The 25,932-nt window shown below is 44.6% G+C and overlaps 1 protein-coding gene across 5 annotated transcripts in view; it reads right to left on the reverse strand.

Annotated features, from left to right (window-relative positions):
* ralgapa2 (Ral GTPase activating protein catalytic subunit alpha 2) overlaps positions 1-25,932 on the reverse strand; it is a 97,924-nt gene that overhangs the window by 6,834 nt on the left and 65,158 nt on the right. For all 5 annotated transcript variants that reach the window (XM_082515337.1, XM_082515334.1, XM_082515335.1 and 2 more), the window contains 6 exons: positions 25,380-25,451; positions 24,494-24,617; positions 24,240-24,395; positions 21,440-21,598; positions 19,351-19,478; positions 1,471-1,592 (listed from right to left, as the gene is read on the reverse strand). In XM_082515337.1, coding sequence (XP_082371463.1) covers positions 1,471-1,592; positions 19,351-19,478; positions 21,440-21,598; positions 24,240-24,395; positions 24,494-24,617; positions 25,380-25,451 — 761 coding nt within the window. The remainder of the gene's footprint in view (positions 1-1,470; positions 1,593-19,350; positions 19,479-21,439; positions 21,599-24,239; positions 24,396-24,493; positions 24,618-25,379; positions 25,452-25,932) is intronic.

Raw genomic sequence — 25,932 nt, forward strand, 5'->3', positions numbered from 1 at the left:
TATCCTTGTATTATTCTGTTGGCCTGTTTGCACAGTTTCTGGAGAAATGGGATATCGCTGCTCAGTGGGAGGCTGACACAATGACCTTGCAGACTTCATTATACTTCTGAGCTTCATGCATTGGCTGCAGCACACGTCTCATGCTGTGAAACATTATTCTCAGTTCTAGCTAACCTTTCTCAGACCGGCTCCAAAGCAATCTGGGAACCCTTTAACTCTGTTCGCTGGGTCAACAGTCATTTGGGGCTCTTCCAAAATAATCTGCAACAATAATCTTCCTCCACCGTTTATGATTTCCCATAGCTAAATTCTAATACATAGTTAAATCATGATCCTAAGATTGGAAGCAGACTCGACACGGAAACAGAGTTTCGGGTACCGAACGTTTTTCACCTGAAGGTGGTCAAAACAACCCGCGACTGAAATACTCGTCAGCATCAGCTGCTTTGAGCAATTAAAAATAATTCTCTCTGATTTTCACTCCTGTTTTTCTATATGCCCCTGCACGCTTGTTCAGCACCGAGGATGGAGGAGGTAAATTTTACACCCCTACACAGCAGTATGGTAATGTGTCTCACCACCTCCCGCCTGCCTGAATATCACACCTGAACATCTGAAGTCCGACACAGACATAAGACAGGCCAATTCCAACAAAAAAAAGAAGAAAGAAAAAGTAGACAGTTAATTTTCACATGCCCACATATGGCACAAAAATACAGCTTACACGGTAAACCTCGTTCAAAACATAAGCTCTGACAGATTCGATAATGACACGACGTCTGCGGAGTGGTGCTGTGGAGTGCTTTTCTTGTCAAAACAGAACGTGTGTCGAGATCCAATAGAGTGTAAAAGTGCAATCCTGTATTGATTTCAGTGCTGGCGCAGATCGATCGGTGCTGGTACAAGTAGGAAGAACAAGATAAGACACGTTTTCCATTCTATTCATCACAGGCTGATAAGAGTGCTGTGCTGACATCCGAGAGCTGCTGTTTGTTGGTCGGATCTCTTAAGTGTTGGTGAATGAGCTCATGAAGACATACACAAAGACACACACCCTGCAACTGCCATTTAAAAGGCTGCTTATATTCATAGGAAAGTAATTGCATGGAAGGATGCGGTTTGAAAAAAAAAAGAAAAAGAGGAGATGTACAAAGTAGCGTGAGTGGGGCAGGAGGAAGTGGAAAAGTGTTTGAAGAAGAGCCTGGGCCCGTCGTTTGATATTCATCGGTGAGCGTGGGCTTGGAGTGGAGAGAGAGGGGGGGTGGGAGAGGAAAAAGGTTTGGACAGGTGTGTTTTGAAGGAAGAAGAGAGACTGAAACGCGGGGGGAAGAGATGATGAGGAAAAAGGGAAGAAGGCATGGGAGGAAAATACCCAAAGGTAATGAAGCAGGAGTGAGATGGAGAGACAGAAAGAGGTGGAGTGGAAAGAATGAGGAAGAGGACAGAATTGCAGTGTGGTTCATTTCTCACCTGTCCCACTCATTGGATATCCAGGGGAGGGGGAGAAAACCTGTGAGGCAAAGTCTTCAAAGGTCATGACCTCTCTATGGTTCTGAACAATGGCCTCCAAGTAGAGTGCCCGCTCCTCATAGCTGGTAAGGTCTTGTTAAGGGAAAGCACATAATGATAAACAGGAGAAAAAGCCTTTGATTCTCATAAGAGTTACATAAAAATATAAATTAATTTCTTGCAGATTTCAACAAACAAAAAATAAAGACAAATAACAGCCACATTTTTCTGGATGCGCCGCACACAAACAGTGCTGTGGGAGTGAGTGGCAGCTTTAGCGGGCAGGGCAGCTCCACCATCAGCAAAACCCAGCCAGAAGCAAAGATGGAACAATCAGCCATGCCACACCAACCCCAAAATGAGAATGCAGTCTCCACAATAATCATAAAGAAAGAAAGAAAGAATACATCACTACTGGCGTGATGCTCGAAAACTCTCCTCTCCTGTCCTCTCCCGCCTCTCATCCCTCTCTTCGCTCTAATAGAACCCCTGCTGCAGGCAGCATGTCTAGGACCACCCTCCCTGATGTGCTGCCTGCCACTTCTCCGTGCCATCAGGGGGAAAATTGGAGCCATTTGAAATTCAGAGTGACAAGCAGTGACTGGGGCCTGGGCAGCCAGCATGCAGGATGGATGGCTGGGTTTGAAATGAGAAAGCTCCAATAAATAAATAAATATATAAACAAATAAGCTCGCAAAAAGGCTGCTGGGTAGGGTGGAAAACATTCTGATGGCCATTATCATATCATTATCACAGATATATCATGTTGTGGAATGGCGGCAAGTGCTGGATGAAATATGGTGTAGTGAACTATTGGAGTAAAAAGGTCTATCTGGAGCCATAATGATCCTAAGTGCTGTGAGATACGTGTGTGTGTGTGTGTGTGTGTGTGTGTGTGTGTGTGTAGTCTGATTATTCTCAGCTGTCTGTTGTAGTCATGTTTCCTTCACAGACGACACCTGACAAATTGCTTGACAAATGCATACGCTCTCGCACTGAAACACACACGCGGAGCTCTCGCTGCTGAACGCCGACACCCTCCTCCCCCTCGTCTCATTATGATTGCCAGGGTGGAGTGACACCGGGCCGCTGCTGACGCCAAAGCTGTACCAGGCTGAGCTGAGATAGGCTGGACTGGGCTGAGAGGCTCTAGTCTGGGTTAGATAGATAGGATGAGACAGCTAGTGGGCAGGAGGCCTGCTGTGGGCACATGCCGCCACAGCAGGGGCCAACGCAGCCATGACCAATGGCTTTGAAGGGAACCGTAGCAAAGCGGGGATGACGGGCACCTGAGCCGGGACACACCAGAGGGTACGATGGCCAAGCTGCTGCGAGTCAGAAACGGACAGAGGGCAGAATAAGAGACAAGATAACAGGAAGTAAGTTCACTGACAAGCCACGACTTAATGTTTTTTCCCCCCAACATGCAGGAGATCATTAATAAATAAAATATACATGTTGCTCAAACACAAGAGAAGTTTACTTTGCTAAAAAAAATGAAGCAGAAGCTTTACATAACCTCATTTGGACACTTGTCAGGACACAACACTAAGACATCCATTAAATTAAAAGCTCACAAAAATAAAGAAACGGGAAGATTAAAAATAAATATATTAAGTGTACGACCTGCCGACTATATGCTGCACCTAATTGCTTATTCTTTGCCAACACCTCCATTTAGGAAATGCAGAGCAGCATGACTTACGTAAAAGCACTTCGCCGTGAGCTTTGCATCTGTCTTCCTGTCATAGCCAGACATGCAACGTCACTGTTTTCTGTCACTTGTTTGAAACCGTGCTGGACAAAGAGTGGGTATCCCAGGCTCTGCTGCCATGGTAACTTGGGTCACAGCTCTGTGTGGTGGGTCATATCCAGGGTTTAGTGGATGACCGAGAGAAAGGATGTTTGTTAAAAAAAAAAAAAAGAGCAAAATGTGTCCACATTTGAGGTGGCAAGTGGAGGGCAAAATATAGGAAAAAGACTGATTGAATGAGAAGAAACGAGAGAACTTAAAAGGACGCCGAGAAATGAAAAACAAGGAAGGATGGGGAGAGAGAACCTCAGCACAGCGTGGGTCAACAGAGCCATATGGCTGTCCATTATCAGAGATGCAGATGACTGCAGGCCTGTTATTGAGATTCCTAAAGCAAATATTGACTCCAGCTGGAGCAGACGCTCTCTCTGACTCTGACACACGCCTCTCCTCCACTACTTCCTTCCGCTGCCCTCTATCCAAGTTAGACAAATGGATTATACTGGGTGAGAGACAGAGAGAGAGAAAAAAAAAAAACTTCACAGAATAAAATGAAGGTAGATAGTACAGAATTATCAAGAGACGAGAGAAAATATGACAGAAGGAGGGGGAGAAAAACAGGTGGTGAGGGAGGGAGACTAATAAAAGGTATTCTGGGGATGAGTAAAAGCGAGAGCCATAATCAGCTCACTTAAGTAAATGTGAGATGCTATCTGCGGGTAAAAACAAAAAATTGTTGCACAGAAATCAGACCTGATGCACAGTGAGGGGTAATCTTGCCTTCACTCTCAGTTTTATGCTGGTCTCTAATTACTTAGGCATGGGCACAGCTTGTTCCCCTGCATATGCACAGACGCTGTTACCTCTATGCAGTATAGTAATCAGGGGACACATCCAGAACAATGATGCAAACGCCGTGTCCATGTTATGGACACCAAACCCGCAGACACTGACCTACTTTTAGTGGAAAAATAAGCTCCAGCTACAGTTGGTGAGTTCTTGGTAAATATTCATGTTTGTGAGACCGGGAAAGAGGACGGCAGCTTAGAAACCTTCATACTTCCTGAAAATGTTACCCGTTATGAAAGCCTTCCTGATGAACTGTATCACAGAAGGCTAAACCCCATATCCTGTGCCATAAAAAAAAAAATCTCATAAAGCGAGGGATGAAATATAAAAAGGAAAATGCAGACAGGTCTACATTTCCACAGATGGAATGCAACTCAAGTCACCCGTGACATAACTGTCATTTACAGCTGAACAGGGAGGTCAAGAAAGACGAGCACGGGTGGGAGGAGAGTTTGCAGAACCACTTTGGGAATTTCCAAGGAACCCCTACGTTCCAAGCGGCTGCATTCTTATTAGGGAGAAGAAAGGAAAACCAATGTAATGTTTATGGAGCGTGGCAAACACTGGGATAGTAATGAGAAAAAAAACCTCCCAGGTTGGAGTTAATGTAAAACAACTTTAGTTAGGAGATGATATCTGGAGACATGGATGTGGTCGTTTTGGAGTTATGAGGGTGGGGTGGAAGTGGATGCTATAGAGAGAAAAGCCTATTAACTCCAACACTTTACACATTTGAGAAATGCTCCTTTTTCATCCTGTCCCCTGGCTGCCCTCTGCTTCTCTGTCATTACAGGTGACGAAGACCTGAACTTATAGCTAGCATGCAGCGAATCAGCGCAGGTGTGAAGCCAGAAACCTGCTACTCATACCTGTGTGAACATATGTGCATGCATATATGGAGCAACATACGTGTGTATGCATATGCATCTATGGGTGTGTGCACATATGTATACATATGCATGCATGCTGTCCAGATGGTGGGGGTAGCTCTGGGGAAATGGTAGGGGTCAAGCATCTTTGTGGATCAAAGCCAAGGTCAGGGCAGCTGCAGCGCCCCATGTTCAAGGTGAATGGAGGCCTCAGATGGCTCTTCATTAGCAGGCTGCTCCATCCCCGCTGGACCCCATCGGCCAACCGTCACCAGCCCTCATCATCATCATCTCTCCTCTTTTCTCTCTCCATCCATAGGGACCGGTCCTGAACACGCCTGTCCACTGGGATCCATTTTATACTGTGCGTAACCCCACCCAGCACATTCAGCCACATACACACGCTCACACACAGAGGTGTTTGTGCATAAGCAGGCACAACGCTCACGGTAGCACCCACCACCCATGCACTTTGTTCCCCAGAAGAGCTTGAGCTCTAAGCTGACCTCTGAACCTGTGCGTCTCTAGAGAGGAGCATCCTGACCATCCCAATCAGAATCTTTGTGTTCCTATGGCAAAAGTGGTCACACCACACCACCGGCCTCCAACACACACTAAGCATCTTTCAAATACACAAAACCTTTGAACACTCAAGCACATGGCCTTCAAGGATCATTATGCATCATGGCTTCAGGAAGTAGTCCTTTAGTAAAAAGGTATCACTGAGGCAAAATAAACAAGCAAATGTTCTGGATTCTAAACGCGTCTTTCACCTGCATCATTAACAGTAATCAGACAGTAAGGGTCAGAAGACCACAGAGAACCTGTTTGACCACTGGAGGCTGCTAATGTTAGGTCTGCAATTCTGAGAGCATTACAGTACAAGACAAAAAGATAAACTCTGCTTTTGCCTGATGAAGACCAAATAACGGTAGACACCTTGGGGTTAGATGACATAAAAGATAGGAGCAGCTTAAGGATTTGAAAATGTGAGGCCAATGCTTATGTATTAAATCTGGATTCCTTTTAAAGGCCAGCAGGGTTGCAAAAAGAAGTCTAGAAGAAGACTTTGAGCACTTGGACTACATACGCTCCCGATCTTATCAAATGACACCGATTCTGAACATGTTGGTCTCTGAATACTGTTAAACAGACAATATTGCCACTGTGTCAGTGAGCTATAACCTCAGTTTCTCCTCCTCGTCCGGTTTCCAAACAAAAAACAAGAATGAAACTTCCAAAGTGCTCAGCTTGAGGTTTCAAACAGCACTACATACACTGACGTAAGTCATCATGGCTATGTCCATCTTTTATATACAGTCCAAATAATCATTAGCTGTACTAACCATGTATGGGGATTTCAGCAGCATGACCGGTTCAGACCTGGTGTGACTGAATGCTCCTGCTGAAAGCTTATTTTATTTCTATTAAACCATAAACATCTTTGTAAAAAGGAAACAACATCTGTGTTGTAAATACACTAATCAATAACAGGGACATCTTTAAGGATCTCCTTCAGTGTAGTTAGCTCTGGGGGGTATGGTTGATATCCAGTGTAAACACGTTCGTCAATTTCTGATTTCTCCCATGTGATCCTGCTCTTAATTTGTGTCACGACATTAAATATCCCTCATTTTTCATTACAGGATTTTGTTACAATGCTTCATTATATTTCATAGAGTTCAGACACAATACTGAACTCTGCAGTACACATTTAGCTTGTGTTTCTTCACCATCCCTTTTTTAACGAGTTGATGACCAGCTTTGCATTCGTAGAGAGCTACACGGGTTCTTCTCTGTGTCCAGATGACAATTGGTTGTTTTATTCTTTTTTTTGTTTTCTATTTCCTATTTGAACATTTTATTGTTCTGCTCTCTTTTAAACTGAACTGATTGAGACAGGCACACACAGCTAATCTGCTGATAAGGCAGGGTAGGGGGTCGAGGCCCAAATTAGGCAAAGCAGCATTATAAGGGTCTTAAGACACCCCATACTGACATTTCACTGCTTAAGCTCCATTTCTATCCACTTCTAAGTGACGGAAGTTGGATGATATGAGCAGGGCGGGCGACTTCCTCCTCTCCTTTTGTCAAAGGTGCATTAATCGGGTTTCAAACAGCGCTCCTCCGGAAGCTTGAATTGTCGTCATCTAATAAGGAAGTTTTCGCAACAGAAAGAGAGACAAAAAAAGATGAGTGCGCCAAGAAATAGTGGATAAACTTAAATTATTCCAGACATCAGAACTTTGAGATTTAGTCTCTCTGTGCTAATGAAAAACAACAACTCTCCAACCATGACATGATCCTGACATATGACACTTCACTGATTTTATGAATCCAGGGTTTCACCTAAAAAACACAAAAACAAAAAGGGGAAATAATCAAATACCTATTCAAAAATATTTTTGCCATGCGTGCGGACAAACCTACTGCTTAAGTCTCCACAGCAGCAGCCAAGGTTAATCCTGTTTGTAAAAGCACTGGTGGCAAAAAGGGGCTCTTGTAGTGAAGAGGGACAGTTTAGAGATGAGGTGAAGGGTGCCTCTAGGTGCTTGACCCCCCTCCTCTCTTAGCCCCACATCTGCCCATTAACCTGGACCAATCAGCTTGACCTTGGTGAGGAGAGGAGCTGAGGAGTAGCTCACAGTGCCATTGACTCCCAGCAGTCACATAATTGGGCTGTTAAGAGGAAAAGGATGTTTGGGGGGGGGGGTCTGGGTACAAACAGTATAAAAAAAGCAGATGTGGCCACCATGCTTTTCATTCAAAGACACAGTAAACCACCTCCTCGTATCAAATGCACATTCACAGCAACATCACTGGATAGCACGCGGATAGGGTCCAATCCTGTGGATTAATTAGAAGGTTTAGTCCCTGCTTTGGTGGCGAGCTAAGAGGAAATGATGACTGCTATCAAAAGCGGACAATAAGACTCACTTTGATACAAGCTGTTGACACCAAATGCAGTAATGAATACAAGCCGGAGCAACATGAACAGGTTCAAATCATGAAGGAATTACAGTGCCATCTCCAGGAGGCATTGATATAGACAAACTGATTACTGCATATGGACAACCTGTCACTTGATACAGAAGAGGACACAAGAGGCAGAAAGGCAGGGGCACAGGGCAAACTACTGGTTGAACATCACAAATAAGGGCTATGACTATGGAGAAAGAAGAAGGTGGCAAGGAGGGAAAAAGGGAGGAGGAAAGATGGTAAAGAGGAAGGCAAGAAAGAGAGATAAAGGCGAGCAGGTGTTGATTGGAGAGAGGCCCGGCGTTGAGTGCCAGCGGTACCTGTTGTCACAGCGAGGGCTGAGGTGTGAAGCTCGTCTCAGCAGAGGCCCTCAGAGGTGTGAGGTGATTATGGGAAAACGGGGAGGAAGACAGACATTTAGATGGAAAGACACAGGGAGAAAAGGGGACAGAGAGAGTGAATGTGCCACTAAGGCTGGCTGCAGGAATAATGGCAGCATGGGAAGGAACAACAGATTAAGGTGGATAAAGTGAAAATGTGTATGGTATAGCGTATATGTGTGTCCATCTCCCACTTTATATATCAGCTACTCAGACCCTGGTGTCTCATTAAACAGCTGTGGTTGCAGAAAACGTCTGAATGTGTCACAGATGCGTTATTATGCTGTTTGTGGGTCCACTTTCTGGGTGAGTGTGGACTTGCAAAACATAAGAAGCTCAAGAGGAATAGCTGGTTTCAGAGAGTTTTAACAAGTAGCCCAATTAGTGGGTCCAAGAAATTGGAACTCTGAGGCCCCAGAGGAGTCAGGTCAAACAGTAAGCCAAGGTTAATGACACCTCCTGAGGGGCACGTTTCCCACAGCGAGAGCTTTCTAAGCTCCAACCTCCACACCTCTCTACCGTCCATCTGGCATTCGGACAGCAGGGTGGGGAGTTATGGCTGTGACATCACTCCTAACCTGTGACATCATCACTGCCCGTCAGTGATTTCACACGGGTTTGCCAAAGCTGCAGACAAAATCAGATGTCTGCTAGCTGGCATGACTGGGTTATTTACAAGCTGACTGGAGGAAGCAGACACCCATTTTCTCAAGTCTCCGGCAACCCACCGTTCCTCTGGGGGCCACTAAAAATCGATTTCCGCTGCAAAACAAATCATAAGAGCAGCACCTACACTAAGGTCAATGTTGACCCCTAAACTATGTTCGAACTGACTGATTGCCAGGGTTTCACAGAATATAAATGGCAGTGCAACAAGTCATCCTCACACACCAGAGACGTGGGTTAGCTCCAAGATACCTGGTGACATCATAATTTGTTGGCACATGGTTTGTTTAACATGACTGCCATCAAAGCCTGCTAGCCTTGTGTATTCAGATGAGCCGAGTCTGTAACCAATCTCTTTTTCAAAGGACTCTGGCCTGCATTGATGAGTCCTAAACACAGCAGCCTTAGATGTGAAGCACAAAGGATCGACATGATTAATCAAACACAGACCCATTATAGCCAGACAGTCACACAGGCCTCCACTGTGTATTAACAGAAAGTCATAATAAGATGAGCTACAAAAGGCTGATAGGGATGAAGATTAACAGATACAGCTCTGAGTGGCTGGGTGAGAGTTTTCTTGGAAGGTCTCCTTTGTTAGCAACGATGGCCAGAGTGTCACGAATGTCTGCACCCTCTGGAAATGTTATTAGGTCAGGACAAAGGTGGGCATCCTGTGAGCTATCTGAGGTAAATATCTGTCATATTTTCCCCTCAGTTCCTGAAATTGTTCAAGAGAGAGAGGAAGCAAAAAGCATCTATCTGATCTCAATTTGAACTTTTAATAAAAAGTCAAAGATTAAACAGGGAAGGGCATGCTGAAATCCATATGAGGGCTTTAGCCTCTTCTCTCTTCCAACTTTCATGATGAAATTTGTAGCACGATGATTATCACGCTCACACGGTTTCTGCCCACCTGTACACACACCTCAAAGCACAGCAGTAATCAAAGTACCCTGATGTTCTATAATCTATTTGACACATCTGCAAAACCAACCTGACACTTAAATTGTCAGAGAAATGTGCCAACGCCGGGTCATGCCAAATGACTCTGATTTTCACCCTGCAATCACACAGCTCAGACAAGCACTGATGAAATATTAAATAAAATGAACAGAGGCTTCTGCAATTTTAATGATGCTTGCGGTATGTGCGTCAGAAGACGCGTGATGCGTTAATGCCAAGCATCCCTTTCTGCCTCCCGGCCGAGGCATCCTACACATAAAGTCTCTTGCTCCTCCATTGCCCCCTCTGTGAAAGGTTCATTGGACCAATTAGGCTGCCTGGCCTCATGCAAAATGCCTGGCATTTAGGGAGAATGCTAATGATTAGCACTAGGTTACATATGATCACATCTGCGGTAAAAGCACTGGCAGAACAGGTTCATTATTGTGACTAGGGGCATAGTTTAATCAATGCCACCGCTGCTAGAATGAGTTATGAGATCTGGACTGTCGGGCCAATTATTAAAGAAAGAAAATACTAAACTGTCAAGTACATGATGCACATACTTTTTGATGCATGATAACTAAAAAGTATGTCAAGTTTGTGCCAGTTAATCTCATGGACATGAAACATTTTTCTATCCCATCACAATCTGAAAAGCAACTTTGTAGTTGTGCACATTTACAGTAAATATCCAGATTCTGTAATGTGCAAGGACAAAACCTGGAATGGTGGATAACCTCAGGAGGAGGACAGCGAAGGAAGAATTATAGATGTACGCACTTAAAAAGAAAGTCGCACACAAAACCTTAGGAAAAAAGAAAATAGACTTCTACGATGGCAACAGCTTTTTCCTAATCCTCGCCCCTGGGCTATATTGTGCAGTCAAGCAGGCTATTACATGGCAACAATTAGGGGGGCTGGAGCCCAACACCTGGTCGTCTCCTATTCTGGTCCTTCAGTGGCAGCTGACTGTACAGTCTCACAGCCAGGTGGCTCTCCTTCAATGACATTAGCTAGTCACTCCAGGGTTAATCAGGAGCCTGCCATCATCCAGTGGGCATGCACAGAGCTCCATTCACAGTGGAAGCTTTTATAGGGAAAAGGGACGATGGAGACAATGTTGGTATAAAAACTTGTTCAACTGAAGATCTCTGGCAGAGACCGCACATAATCAAAACGAACTCGGGGGTGGCGTTCGTGCCCCTTGGATTCACGGCGCGAGTTCAGAGCTGCGTCTTGATTGGCTGAAGTGGAGTTTGCAGTACGTCCACTGTGCATCCTGCAGATTATAATGGACCTTTTCATGGGTGGACAAAAACAGATGGAGGAGCGGGAAGTGCTATACATCCACACAGACGGGTGATGATGTGGGGGGATGGAAACTGGATTTTGTCAGAGTCGGCAGATACAAAAACAAGTGGGTGTAGCTAGAGCAGTGCGGGCTATATCTGCCTGCACAAAGCCCCCTGGCTTGGAGATCTGAGGGTAAATAACACTCATTAGAATATGAAAAGCTATAGATTTGTACCCAAATCAGCTAGAGTCTCATCAATAGTAATTAGAAGATATACATAACTAATGAAGATGTGTACGCTACATTAAACAAAAAGGTACCAAGCGCTGCTGTGTATTTAAACACAGAATTAGGTAAGTGGATGTTTGAACACAAAACAAGAGCAAACAGGAAAATGATGAAAAAAAGCAATGCTAACCATGCACAGTAGGAATGGTGCTTTAAAGTTATACGGTATTTTTAAAGGAGATCCCACCACCCAAAATGTGTTCCGCGTGCTTTTACAACCAACAAAACCTTCTTTCTGTTCGACATCAAACTCTATTACAGCCTGTTGCAGTGGAGACGCAAAGGAAGATTTGGCCAATATTTCTCACCGCTTCCCTTTCAGCCACAGCCACCACTTGACAATGAAATACAGACTATCAGTATTAACACATCAAAGGCTGCTCCTCTAAGAAGAAGCAGACGATGCACAGTGATGCACAGTTAAATGTTTTGTTTTTGTTATTGCTTTGTTTCCCTTGCCTGTCTGTCAATGCAGAACATTCCATTTAGTGCAAAAATGCAAATGCTGCAAGGCACAAGGACATCCTCTGAAAGAGAATAATGGCCACAGGCCAGCGGAAGAGCACACACTGCCTTTGAACCATTTAAAGAGGCATTAATGTGCAACTTATAAATAATCAAGCAATTCCTTCCTAAAACAGCCAATTAAGTCTGCAACATTAAAAGCAATGCAGCCTTATGGAAAAAAAAAAAAAAAAAAAAGAGCAATACTGGTGTCTGAACAAAAAAAGGGAACTGAAAAATTAATGGCCATTTAGGGACAAAGGCCGCCAATAATGTCACAAGGTATCTTCACAAGAGTCTCCAAAACCCCCGTGCCAGATCAGAGAACGAGAGATTCCAGTGGAGAATGATGAGTGACATTTTGCTGACATTTCCCAGCAGCGCTCGATGCGTGGCTGTCTCAAGACGGTGTCAGAAATATCTATGGCTATGCTCAATGTGACACAGACGTTAAGGGATGCAGGTTCTTTCAGGGGACGGCCTCAGCTCTGGGGCCGGTGATGAGGAGCCTGGACCCAGGGAGATTGAATGGTAATCACTGGAGCACAGATAATAGATGATTGAAGGCTCTTTCTACGCCGCTGTTGGATTTCAATATCAGAGAGGCCCTAGAATTGGGATTCTTATCAGGGGCGGTGTGTCAAACAAAGGAGAGCCGAGCGTGAAAGATGGGGTCCAACTCAGGCACACGACCATGCCGATTAGCACAAGGATAAAAAAGGCCGCACAAACAAAAGAGGGCAGCTTTAGCTGGACAAAAGGCTGTTCACGAGACATGGAAGGAAGAAGGGACGTAAATGAAAAAAGAGAGGACTACTTGGTGGTAAAAGGAGGACAGGACAAGAGTTTTGCTGAGATGGTTGGAAGATGAATAGTGACAGAGCCAACTGTTAAAGAGTGTTCCAGATTCCCGGCTTCTGAAGACGAATGATGGACCAGCAGGGATGAAATGCAACGCACCCCGCCGCAACCCATTCATACACACCCAAACAAACACACACTCACACAGACTGACACGGTGGCATGAGGCTTCACATCTCTGCCAAGTCCATCACAAAAAACAAAACAAAAAACAACAAAATTATTCCCATTTATCCCCAGATTCCAAGCACTAAAGCTTGCCAGGAAAGCTCATTAACCCTCCCTTCAAGAACCCTGAAACAAAAGAGGGGGGGGGGGGAACAAAACATAACTAATCAATGAGAACGCACCCATTGAGAGTGGGTGGGTGGGTTGAGTGGGGGTGGGTTGAGGGGAGGGGGAGCAAGAACACGCATCCATTTGGATAACCTGAGAGGACTAACAGCTTTTGCTTTAGTGTTGCACTGCCTGGCTGTGGGGTGGAAAAAGAAAGTTCATTAATTAAACAGGGCTAGGGGTAACAGATGGAGTGGCTAGCTGGATGCTAATCACATAAAGCAGACACAGGTTTTTACACCCAAGCTAGCAGCGGCACACATCAATCACAATGAACATGTCTCAGTGTAGCTCGTAATAGGTCCAATCATGCGACCGGGGTCACAGCATCCTGACTACGCATCCTGTGCGTTATTAGTGAGACGGTGATTGCATCAATGTTTCTATGCGTGATATTTTGTGAGAATATTTGCGCTTCTTTTTGGCTCGGAGGGCCATTCCCTTACATATAGTAGCCTATTTGAGATGAGGACTTTAGTCCTACATGATCAAGCATATGCAAACTATAATAAGAGGGAGGAGGACCATGTTGTCCTCTTTGATGGTTCAATCTGTGGGAATTTCTGCTATTAAGCACATTAGGAGAACTGGGAGGCTTTTCTCTAGAAGCACACAGTAGTAGAAAGATATTTTAAAATGACAAAGACAAAGAAATAGACTTCAAATCATTTTCCAGTTATCTAATAGTCAAATCATTTCAAATACGGAGTTTTTCTTCCATTTTTACCATCTGACATTCAGAATGTGGCACTTTTTATACACCACACAAGGAAAAATCCCTTGTACTGGAATTCAAATATATTGACCAGAAAATAATACTAATTTAGTCCAAAGAGCTGCCAAAAAGTACACAGAATCCTTCACACAACTGTAATGGTCTTTTTGGCATTCCTAACCCATTCCACAACGCCGAGATGGAGAAGAGACAGGGAAGGTGATCCCGCATAAAACCGGCTCTCACTTTGCCGCTAACAAACAGACAGATGTCAGACACGAACGCATAACAGACGGACGGGGGAGGAGGGCATGAGGGTGGGGGTTCAAGTTTAAAAATACACAGAGCGTGACATTCTTTGGGTTACACTAGGCTACGCAGTTTTCCACCACTGATACCTGAAAACACCACGGCTTTTTATTTGATAAACACTGCGCAAAAAAGTAAATAAATGAAAGCAACTGAAAAAATCCTGATAAGAAATAGACTTTTATACATGGTAATTAAATATCAATCAAAATGTGGAAAAATATCAGTGAGACCAGCAAGACGTCACAAAGGTTGCAGGGAGAGACAAAGATGAACAAATGCAGGACACCAAGCGTGATGATTTTAAAGCCCCGAAGCACAAGAGTGCAAAGCTAGCTGTATATACAAACACAAACTGATATACACCAACAGGCAGTTCTGACACCAGCAGTGTGTGTACGCTCTGACAGGCGGGGCTCTGGGGCCCTGCTGTTGGCTGTCTGGTTCCATGCCTGCTCTACCTGTGTTTAAAAGGGGGCGGCCCCCATGAAGCTCAGACCCCAGAGTGTAGGCTGTGCTAGGCCCCCAGGGCTTTCAGGGTGTGGGTGCCGCACAGTGTACGCCTTTTGTTACAGGCTGGGTGGCAAGAGGAGGAGGAACTAATGTGTGTTGGGGGGGCAGGAAAAAAATGAGTAATGCTATGAGTCATTCTGCATTAGCAGCAGGGAGAGGGAGATGGGGAGGGGGAGTAGATGAGAGGGGGTGAAGAGAGAGAATACTTTTGCATGTTGTATGAAGCTAGACGCCATATGCCATCCGAGCTGGGCTGCCTCCTGAGTCAGGGCTCTCTGTTTGACAGGCCTGTGCTTGCCCCCTCCAAACCCCCAAAGCTACACCCCTTCTTCCCCAACCAACACCCTCCTCCTCTAGGCCTTCTCGGCTCCAGCAATGGGCTTGGCAATTGCTTTGGTCGTGCATGGACTGCGCTCTGTTCATGTGTGTGTGTTTATTAGGAGGGGGGTACTCAGTGATCTGAACACATCGGACATTGTCGTGAGTCCCGGCAGGAACAGCTGGTCAGCTGGAGAGAGGAGTGGGAGGGAGCAGGGATAAGAAGGGGGAAGAGATGGGAGGCAGTGCGCTACACTGATAATGGGATTAGGTTAAAACATTCAGTTGGGGAGAGCCCCCTCCTCTCTTTGCAGCCCCCTGAAATAATGTGTAAACTCTCAACCACCCTATCAAAGCCAATGCCAGCCTCCGCCCAAACTTAGCCCTGCCAACTCCAAGCAGGGACACTTTAAGTCCAAACTAGCCCCTCACCCAACTCCAGCTACCTACTCATCCAACAGCAGCCAACCGCCTCCGACTAAACGGTTCGCATCCAGTAATAACAATATGCTGACAATCACTTGTCATAAATCATGCAACAAGTCAAGCTGTCCAACTCCCGCTGCAAAAGTTACTGCAGATTACAAATTACTTTTAGTTGGTCAGCCCCGCTTCCAGTGAACAGGAAGTTGGCTATACTCACATCAGCTCAGACCATTACATGAATCCAGCTTATAATGACTAGCTTGGCGTCTCACTGTGCCCAGTCAAGCACTGTGCTCCATAGTGATATAGACTGCTGAGTATTATCCATGAGTCTGCCAACAGTTATGGCACAACAGCTGGCAAATTAGACCTATCAACGATGCTAAATAATTCATGAGAGACAACACTAACATGGCAGATCCTATTCATGACACCCTATCATGCATACAGGCGCACTTTCATCTCCGCTAGGTGAAGAATCTTACAGTATACAAAAGAACATGCTGTCGTGAGACAAAGACGCGATGAGACCGGGACAATAACTTGCTCAGAAGGGGTGTGAGAATGTGTCACGGTCAATGCGGCGACTGTACTAATTATGACGGCGTGTGGGGATGCAGAAACGGCACACAAAAGCAGTGCATGCAGAATATCATATCCATTGTGTTTTCAGCATACAGCCGTTGCAAAGATGTACATCTTGTTTCCAGCAGTGGAGCTGGGGGACTGCAGATATGCTCACATGAGCCTGTGAGGGAACATGACAGAGTTAAGCAGCTTTTTGGGTTCCACTGAAAGGATCAAGCCTTCCTCTCCTCTTCCTGCTGCTGCACACACACACACACACATGCACACACACGCTACCTAAAAGCCTGGCTCGCATGACTGGCGATGGGCAGAAACAGATTATGGTTATTGATCGCTGCCTGGAGATGGATCTGTGTGTGTGTTTACTTGTGTGTCAGAGCAAAGGATGGGGACTAAGGGCAGTGTGCAAAAGCTATTGATTCTGTCCAATAGGAAGGCTATGCCTCTGAATCAAGGTCAGTTTTGCATTGTCTCACCTATTAGTAACTTGCCATCACCCCACACACAGACACACACTTCACCTTTAACAATACCCCATCACAAAGAGTGATGGATGGCACATCAAACTCAAGTGCTTGTTGAAGAGTGAAATGAATCCCACCTTCTGGATGACGACATTATTCTATACTGACAGTATGAAGGATCTTTCTCATACAGTAAATGGCAGCAGGCAGTGCAGTGGCAGGTTTGGTCCACGTGTCACTAACAAACTAATTGCTGTTTTTGGTTTTAAGCTTCTTACATTTGCAAGGGAGGGCCCGATTAACATCCATGTTTCACAGAAGTCTGTAAAAACAAATGTGGTTACATTTAATTCAAAGTTGTTTTTGATTGAACATTTTGTGGTCTCAAGTATTCAAAATGCAGCCGCGAATGGCCAACAATACACTTAGAACACAAAGCCAGAGCAGCTGCATTTCCTATCAGCCATATAAATAATAAATGATACATTATGAGTTGTCTGTGAGAGTCTTGTGATATGTTGCCTATGAGGCCAAGGTTGTGTCCTGGCAGAGGAAAATGACACAAATCGCAAATGACACCGATGGCTGTACGTGACACGACAAGGCATATGCAACTGCACAGATTTGACAAAATCATGTGGGCAGAAAAAGGACGAGAGAGCAAAGCCATATGAGAAAGACAGAAAGCTGCCAAGAGGTAGTATCCTTTTGAAAAACACTCCTGTAGCCCATCTGTGTGTATTTTCAGAAAATGTTGCTGGTGGTCATTTTTCAATATCAAATCCTATTAGCTCGAGAGATTCTGTGAGCGTTGCAGCAGACTGCTGGAGTCCTCTAGATCCCTGTGACGGCGCGAGAGAGGGGGCTGCAGAGCCATACTGGCCTTTTATCTGGACACACAGGGGTTATATAGCTTCTCTTTGAAGAAATATTCAACTAATTACCTTGGAGAGTGGCCTCACAGGCAGAGAGCAGGCTGTGAATTGTAAAGGCATTGTGAAGGGGTAAACTAAGGATGAGGATTTTCATCAAAAAAAAAAAAAGAAAAAAGAGTTTCAGGTCATTGTTCCAACCTGTGAAAGATAAAGGGCTGCAATATCCTGAGAAGATGGAAGAACTGAAACGACCGGAGAGGGAAAAATGCAAAAGGCTGGAGTGGCGTAACAGTAAAAGCAATGTTGAAATCAAAGCATCTGAAAGAGCAACTCCACCTGGCTACCAACGCACTGTTTCTTTTACGATCAAAACCACTGCGGGACGTTGCACCAGTGCGCTCTGACGTTCTCTTAAAATATCAAATCTCAAGTTGTCACTTTTCATACAGCACCAAACATTCATTAGTTTAAAGTTTTGCCTCTGTGCTCACGAGCTCTCTGGCTAGGCAGACATGCAGATACTCATTTTGGCCGTGTGCTCCGCCTGGCACTTTCATTCATCTCCTCTGGTGGAGTGTGCGAGGCCTGGCAGCCGATCGGTGCCAGAACTCCAGAGGCAGCGCTTATCTCCTCTCATAGATCATGCCTTTGTGCTGAACTGATTCTGTGCTAAGGAATGCCAGGTGAGGCTTTAGTGTCCCAGTACGGCCCTCTTACTGCAGCAGCACCACCCCCCTTTTAAAAAAAACACAAAAAACAAAAATCCCTTCGGCTTCCCCAGTCCCTCAGGCTTCCAGAGCCAGGCAGGCCTGTGGACGGCCCCCCTCTGGCACTGAGAATCACACTGGGCTAATTCACTTGGCGTCGGGTAACAGACATCTGTCACTCAGGATACCCCCGGGGACTTTCAGACAAGGCCCGATATTGGGGTGGGGGGGCCAAGCTATGTGATGCACTGTGAAATGCATACAGACACACACATACTTGCACACACCCTACACTGTGAGCGGTGCAGCACGATGACAGACCAAAAGCCCTTTGTGAGTAATAGTCATCCACACAGAGTCTGAAAACAAGTTTAGAAATTATGCATACATCCTCAATCCAAATAAAACCTCCTTGGGAGAGGTTTCTATAGCAACTGCCAGAGGGGCAGTGTGGTTCTGGTGAGGCGGTGGCGCACACGCTGTCCGAGTAGGAGCGGGACGTTAAGGGAGATCAGGTTTCCCCCTCCAGGGGCCATCCCAACTCTGCCCCCCCAATCTCACCCTCCCACCCCTCCCTCGACTCTGTGCTGCTGGTATTCACATGCTAATTCATCTCCACTGGTAATTACACTCTCTTTAAACCAACTGACAACTACAGCTGGAGTCAGGCTCTTAACGGCACACAGTTGGATGGATGGGTGTAGGGATGAGAGCAGTGTGTGAGTGTATGCACTTGTATACATTTGTTGATGGGGCTTTTATTTTGGTTCTTCTCGTCCGCCATAAAACGGTAGTGATAGATGATGACACATTATCTGTTCTCTTACCCAAAACAGCCCCGCAACCTCCCGTGTTGCTCCAGGCTGTGAAACAGCCTAGGCCTAATAGTTGTATGTAAATCAGGTAGCTCATAAAGATCAGTGTCTGCACTCAGCTGTGTACTTTGGCTAACATGGAAAGCACACCACATGTTCCAGTGAATCCACTCCAATGTGGTGGCTTGTCATGTTGGAAATTTAATCTCAGTGATGTTTTATTTACATCTAATTGAAATATTTCAAAATCGTTGCTAATAAACTTAGCAGTCTGAGCTCTCTGAGTAACCACTGCCTCATCTTTTAAAAGTGTCACACTCATCTGAGGAGCTGTACCTGTGTGAGAGAGGAAGTAAAGCAGAAGCCTTGAGGAAAAAAGGATACAAGCTCTGGTAGAGAGTCAGCCGGGACTTGACAGCTCTGCTGGCATTGATACAGGTAGCCCGTACTAAACTTGGCAGCAGCATTCCAGTGACGATAGCGCCATTAAACAGAGGGCCAAAGAAGGGAACCTGAGGAAGTCAAGAAAGAAACAAAGAAATTAGACAAGTCGATAATAAAACTCAAATTTTAGTGCGGATCCTGTTTTTGCATGTGCAAGTACTTAAGAGACACATTTTTTGTTTAAAAACAAAACAAAAAACCCTCCATCTGTTTAGGGGAAGGGTTCAAGTTGAAATTGGATTTTGCCTAACTCTGCATGACAACCACACATATCTTATGCGAATCAATGTTAGGTAAATGAAATTAAAATGACAATCAATACTATACAATGCCCTCATATTGAGCTATTTAATACAAAGGGGCAGAATGAATTTCAAGAATAGCGTGTGTGTGTGTGTGTGTACGCGTCTGTGCATATTGGAAGGGGGCCCTTAATCACTGAAGCTCAATAGTCACTGACCTGGAAGTTGACGTGAACGTCAAAGTCTTTCCAAAGGCCCTGCTGTCCTCAACTTGGCACTCGACCAGCCAAATTAAACAACAAAATGATGTATAACACCAGTGATACAGAATAATTAGCTAAATCGTGTGATGGAAACCTGAAGTTATACTATAAATACTCCAGTATCAGACATCTGAGTAGATGGTTTTACATGTTTTTTAATTTAGAGGAACTCTCCGATAACAATGTTTATTTTTTCACGATTGGCCTCGGCACTGCAGTGGCAGCTCTTCTTCTGACCTTCACCCAATGAAAAAGGCTTCCTGTGGCAGAAACTCTTTTTTTAAATTATGATCTTTAACAACTGTAGTTTTTCAGCTTCATTCCAATTCCTCTTTGTGCAGCTCCCCGACAGAAAAACTGAAATAAAAGCTTCCTGCACAAAGGGTTAGTGTTTTCAGAGGTTATCTGGAATAGGCCCTCCATGAACATGAGTGGGCCTGGAGTAGCACTGAGGAAAACATATGGATGGAAGTCGACTAGTGTATGACTCATGAATGATAAAAGCAGTTTTGTGGGTTTTCTTAACAGCAATTGAGAGTTCCAGGAAAACGATTTAAATTTCTTTTTGATAACTAATGTGCTCTCAGCAGTGAATAAAGTTTTGCATCTAGTGAACTGCTGTGTTGAATTTTGACATTTAACAAAGTCAAAACGTGGAGCTTTCAGTGACGAGGATGGCCTCGCTAGTTTTCTGTTTACACAGACAAAACCAGAACTCCGTTAGAGCAATGACTATGATGCAAACAGAGACGGCAATAAATTGGCACTATGATCATTCACACTAAAAAACAATGAAAGAAACAAATACAGTCTGAATGAATTTCCCCTCCTCCTATGACTGTTATAAAAAACAATGGAAGAATAAGAACATAACGTGTTTCTTCAAGTTAGGCTTAAACTACAACATCATTTTACATGATCCATTTCCCGATTATCTCTCTCAAGATAACTTACTGGAAAGAAAAGAAAAATACTGCTTTACAAATTTTGCACTATGCACTTTTATAATGTGTGGATATATCTGAACATCTGAATCCAGTCATCCTGGACAAAGTAATTTCACGGTCCTCCAGGAGGCCACACATCGAGTGCAGCACTATGGAGTAACCAAGATGAAAGCAAGCCAACAAAGGCCAGTAACCATCTCTGAAAGCACATACCCACAGTGTGGGTAATAATGCATCGCTGGAGGAAAGACCTGAGAGCCTTCAGACAGAAACCACAACAAGGGAAAGAAGGTATGAAATTCAGAGCAAAGTCTGAACACAACAGAAGGACGAGGGTCTGCATTATCTAATGAACACAGACAGGAAATTAATGCAGTGCCATGCTGTATGCTGACTTGTTACAGCAGGTAACAGGTAGAATTAACCTGCTACCACTTTGTTTAGGTGCCCTTAAGACATGACAGTAAACCTGCATGCTTAAAAAGTAAAACCTCCCGTAAATGATCATTACACCTAAAGAGCTAAAACATCTGCAGTGGTCTATAACCTAAATATTCCACTCGGCACTGCCATTTACCTGTGGTTTCTTCATGATCTGGATGAAATACATGTGTTTCTTCATTGGGTAGATGACTATCAGCACATCTCCAAAGTCAGTTGGGATGATGCCGCGCCGGTAGTCCCTGGTGTGCTCGGACCACACTATGTGCACCTCATCGTTTCCCAGGTGACGCAGCTGCCAAACAAACAAAATTAGTCTAATCAACAGCTTAGTGAGCGAATATAATTTTCACTGCTTTGGGGAACTAGACAGGAACACAAATTTGGATGGATTAGGGCTTCTAACTGGGTTTTATCCGCTCTGCACTTAAAACCCACACTGCCTCCAGGAGATCGAGGAGCGGACTGAGGTTAAAAATCTTTTTAGAAGAGGATGACTGACAATATTATTTTCTAGTGCATCTTGGGAGCAACTGTTTCTGGAGCAGGTGATCGCAAAATTTGTTTGAAAACAATGGTCTAAATCGTAGCCTGGCTCTGGTTTAGTCTCCTATTATAGCTTTTTCATTACAAATTCAAATAGCAAACATAAAATGGACAAAATTGAGCATTTTAAAACCAAATAATTCAAATCCAATTAACCTACCCCATCAGAGGTTAAATTGCTTCCCATTTCCACTCTGTTCACAACCACAAATGAAACTGGGCAGGACAAGAAGATTTGCTTAAATGACAGGAAATTGACTGATGCTAGTTTAAAAAAAAAGAAAAGAAGAAAAAAGGTAAACAGCTTTCCCCTTTTCAAAGTAAAATAGATGGGAGTAGCAACGTTACATTCTCTGATGACAAGTGTAGATCATTTATTAGCTGGTGGTCCAGTGATGTCGAATCAAGCAGTCCTTCCATTTTCCAGAGTATCATAGACACTGAAAAGTGAGTCTCTACTCAGAAGAAAACATCTGCCAATGTACTGTTGGCCTAATGAGCCATTAAGAAACATGCCCTCGCCACCAAAAATGCAATTAGCACATTCTATTATAAGCCCTTAATTATGGTAATACGCTAATCTTAAACAAATCCACGGCATGCTGATTACTGGAGCTCGCCAGTTCAGTCTGTCTGTCCAAGGATCAGCAGGTACCAGCCAGGTCAGTCACTGGGACAATTTCAGAGAAAATGTTGAATATGCATTTGCTGCAGACAATCAGCAGTGGGATGTTAATTTGGGTTAAGATAGTAGCATTTGGATTAGCTGAATGACAAGTTTAATGAGGATGCTTATGCTCTAGTCAATCATCTTCTGCACCAACCCATTTATCCCCTTGTTAATCACATCCAAATGTTTGAGACTTCTTTAATAAAATGTGATTCAAGTCAAAGGCTCTTGTCCAATTAGCCCACCTTGACCTTCCACCCAACCAGTGGGGTTCACATACATGGAAACTGCCACCCAAAGGATCCAGAAGACAAGAGCATCCTAATGAAAACAACCTGCAGCAACCTAGTTAAGACGTAGCGCCCGAGGGTAACTGGGACGGCTAAGGCACCCGTCCATCTCCCTCACTTTCACACACATCCACATCGTCTACATGGCCTGACCCCAACCCTGCAGGTCATTTCTATAAATGCATTACTGAAGCCAGCTGCTGCTGCTGCTGCTACAGCCTGCAGTGCCTTAAAACCCACAATTGGATTGAGGAATTCATGGTTTTCCGTCTTTTCTTTTAGGTTTAGCTTTCCCCCCCCCTTCCATCAGCTTCAAACAGGCAATCTACTCAGCGAGAGCTACCCCATCCGTCTCTCCCCTACAGTATGCCTCTATGGTTACAGCAAGTAAAGTGGGTGACTGCTGGACTAAAAGTGTTATTTTTAAATTGACAGAGTAACATCGTACTTAGACACAGACAAAGCCTGTTTCTCATTCCAATTTTTTCATACCACTTTCTCTTCTCTTTACCTTCCCATCGTTTTCTGAAACATCGGCGCAAGCGGCCCAGCCTGCAAATTTCTCTTGGACCTGTAGCTGGTGTGGAGATCTGTGCGAGGTGAGCACGAGCAATTACAGAAGTTCCCGGCGAAACTGAATGAGAGCGGAGTGGCAGCACACTCTGCTTTGGGCACGGGCACCCCTCCAGCGCCACACTCTGGACAAACCGAGACAAAATCTTTCCTCAGACTAATTTCCGTGGCCACTAAACACAGTTCCAGGATGGGTTTGGAATGAGTAGGCGATTATTTGTGAAATGGAGAGGGGGATGTCTGTTGAGGGCTGGAGTGTGGCTGGATATGAGGAGAGCCTGATGAATTTCCCTCCTCAGCAGGGTACTGTATGAGAAGATTGGCAGCACGGGCAGGGGCCTTGCGGCTCATTTCTTTCTGCTAACTGCTACTGCTGCACTACAGCTCAGAATCCCACTGCAGAACCAAATCGATCGCTCCTGTGGCGGCAGCAGGAATTGGATAAAAGGATCCTGCCGGCATCCGGCCGGCGCCTGCCCTAGCAGGGAGAGCTAATGGCTGAATCCAGGCCCTGGTCACAGCACACAGGGAGGGGGGCAGGGGCTAGCAGAATCATAGTCATTACCACAGCAGCACATGCCCTCTCTTCACTCACGCGCCTGCGATTCTCTACTCCTCAGGCCTTCCTGGCCAGGGTCACTAATCAATGCCCACACTCTGGAGTCACACCTCCTGATCACAGCTTAACACAGAGCTGAAGGCTGCAACAACATACTGCTCTGGGCAGGCATGGCTGTGTAGCCATTTCACTGCAGTACATTCTTCTTTTTCTAATGCACTTAGAACTTAAGGTGTGCAAGTAATTCAATACAGACAATCCAGATGTGCGAATAGTCAATACGAGCTTTTTTTTTAACCTTTTTGGTGAGGCAGTCATCAGAATCAGATGGCATACGCGTTGAGACGTGGAAAATAACTTCCACAGTGGAGGTAGCATAATAAGGAGCCGTTAGACCTGTGCTACCATTCCTCTGGAGCCCGCCCATAAAGCCACAGTGCGTGGCTAGGTCCACCTGAAATGTACAAGCAAAAGTTACTCTTTTCTGAGTGAGGCTGTACAACTTTGTGCAAATATGAATGCAAAGATTTGATTTAAAGTCGTGGTTTGCACCTCCCATCCCAGTCCAGATACAAAGTCTTCATAGTCCTGGCTTCCTGTGCTGTTAGACAAAATGGAGCACTTGTCTTCTTGGCCTTCTCCAATGTAGAACACAGCAATCTTGTGCGTCTCTCGGCTACAGAACAACAACAAAAAATAAAAAGCAGCCAGCATTAAAAGAACAACAGCTACACTAACCAGTTTAACAGTTGTAACACAACTTGAAAAGCCTTTAACTACTTGAGCTACTCTGGATGAAATGCTTGGATTACACCTCACCTTGAACTGCTGAATAAAAATCTCAAGCACAGAGGGGGAAAAAAATGTTTATCTCCAAAAACCCGTCTGCTATCTATCCATCAGCTTTAACATCATGTTAAAAAAAAAAAAAGAAGAAGAAGAATGGCAGCAAAGCTCCCCCATCCTACTTTCCCTGTTGCCATGGCAGTACATTGTGCTGGAGTGCATTTAGGAGACTTTGCATGATTGCGCACAGGTTGTTATTGTCCAACCAGGTCTACCGTCTGGGAGAAAACAGTCCACTTCTGAGGGCATTATTTTATAACCTCCTGTCATTAGCAATGTGTAGAGCACTAATTGATCGGACTACGAGAGTCCAGTAAGAACGATGAGAACAGGACGGAGAGAGTGATGGAGGGAGACTTTCAGGGTTGTGCTCAGCAGGAGTTGGCACAGATTAGCAAATTCATGGAGGAGTAAGGGAGCACTGCAGTCTTGAAAAACTGGAGGGCTCGCAGGACATGCAAAGAGTTAATTCCACTCATTCAGAAACATGTTTATGGGCGATCAGGAAAACACAATACATTACAGACAACACTGCTTATCATGACGTGCTAAATCATCACAAGATGATACAAAACTCCCAAGTGAACTTTACCACTGCCTGGAGTCCAAGTTCTTCAGTTCCCGTAAGAGTTTAGAGTTTTTCTTCAGCAAATGGAAGCTTTTCCTGTTGAACAACAACAAGTCTTGATTAGATTAGACATGAGGATTTTAATCTGAAACTAAAACTGCCATCAGCGGCTTAAATCATCACAAAGAAAATAAGTGTTAAACCAAAGTTGTGTTTTGCAGATCTGATGACCAAGGACCAAAAAAAAAAAACAGGCACAGGTGCAAGCCACAACCTCCTCTTGTAGTGTGCATGTTACACCATCACCATTAAGAGGTGTAAGCTTTTAATTTACGGGGCAGAACAGCAAAGATGAGGCTCTGCAAGCTAGACCTTAGTGAAAACAGCTGGGCACTCTTATCCTGTGGAGAGGAGATTAAGACACTGCGGACTCCAATGTGCCTTTAAATTCATCCTCTCTCTCTTTGAGTAACAAGCCAACAGCTGAGTTACTTTGAAGATGAAGAAAGTGACTTTGTGTCAGACTTAACAAGAGGATGTGTCTTGTTCTTTCTCTCTGATTGCCTGCATTTAATGT

The sequence above is a fragment of the Aulonocara stuartgranti genome (assembly GCF_965226115.1).
Source record: "Aulonocara stuartgranti genome assembly, chromosome: 19".
NCBI classification, from domain to species: Eukaryota; Metazoa; Chordata; class Actinopteri; order Cichliformes; family Cichlidae; genus Aulonocara; species Aulonocara stuartgranti.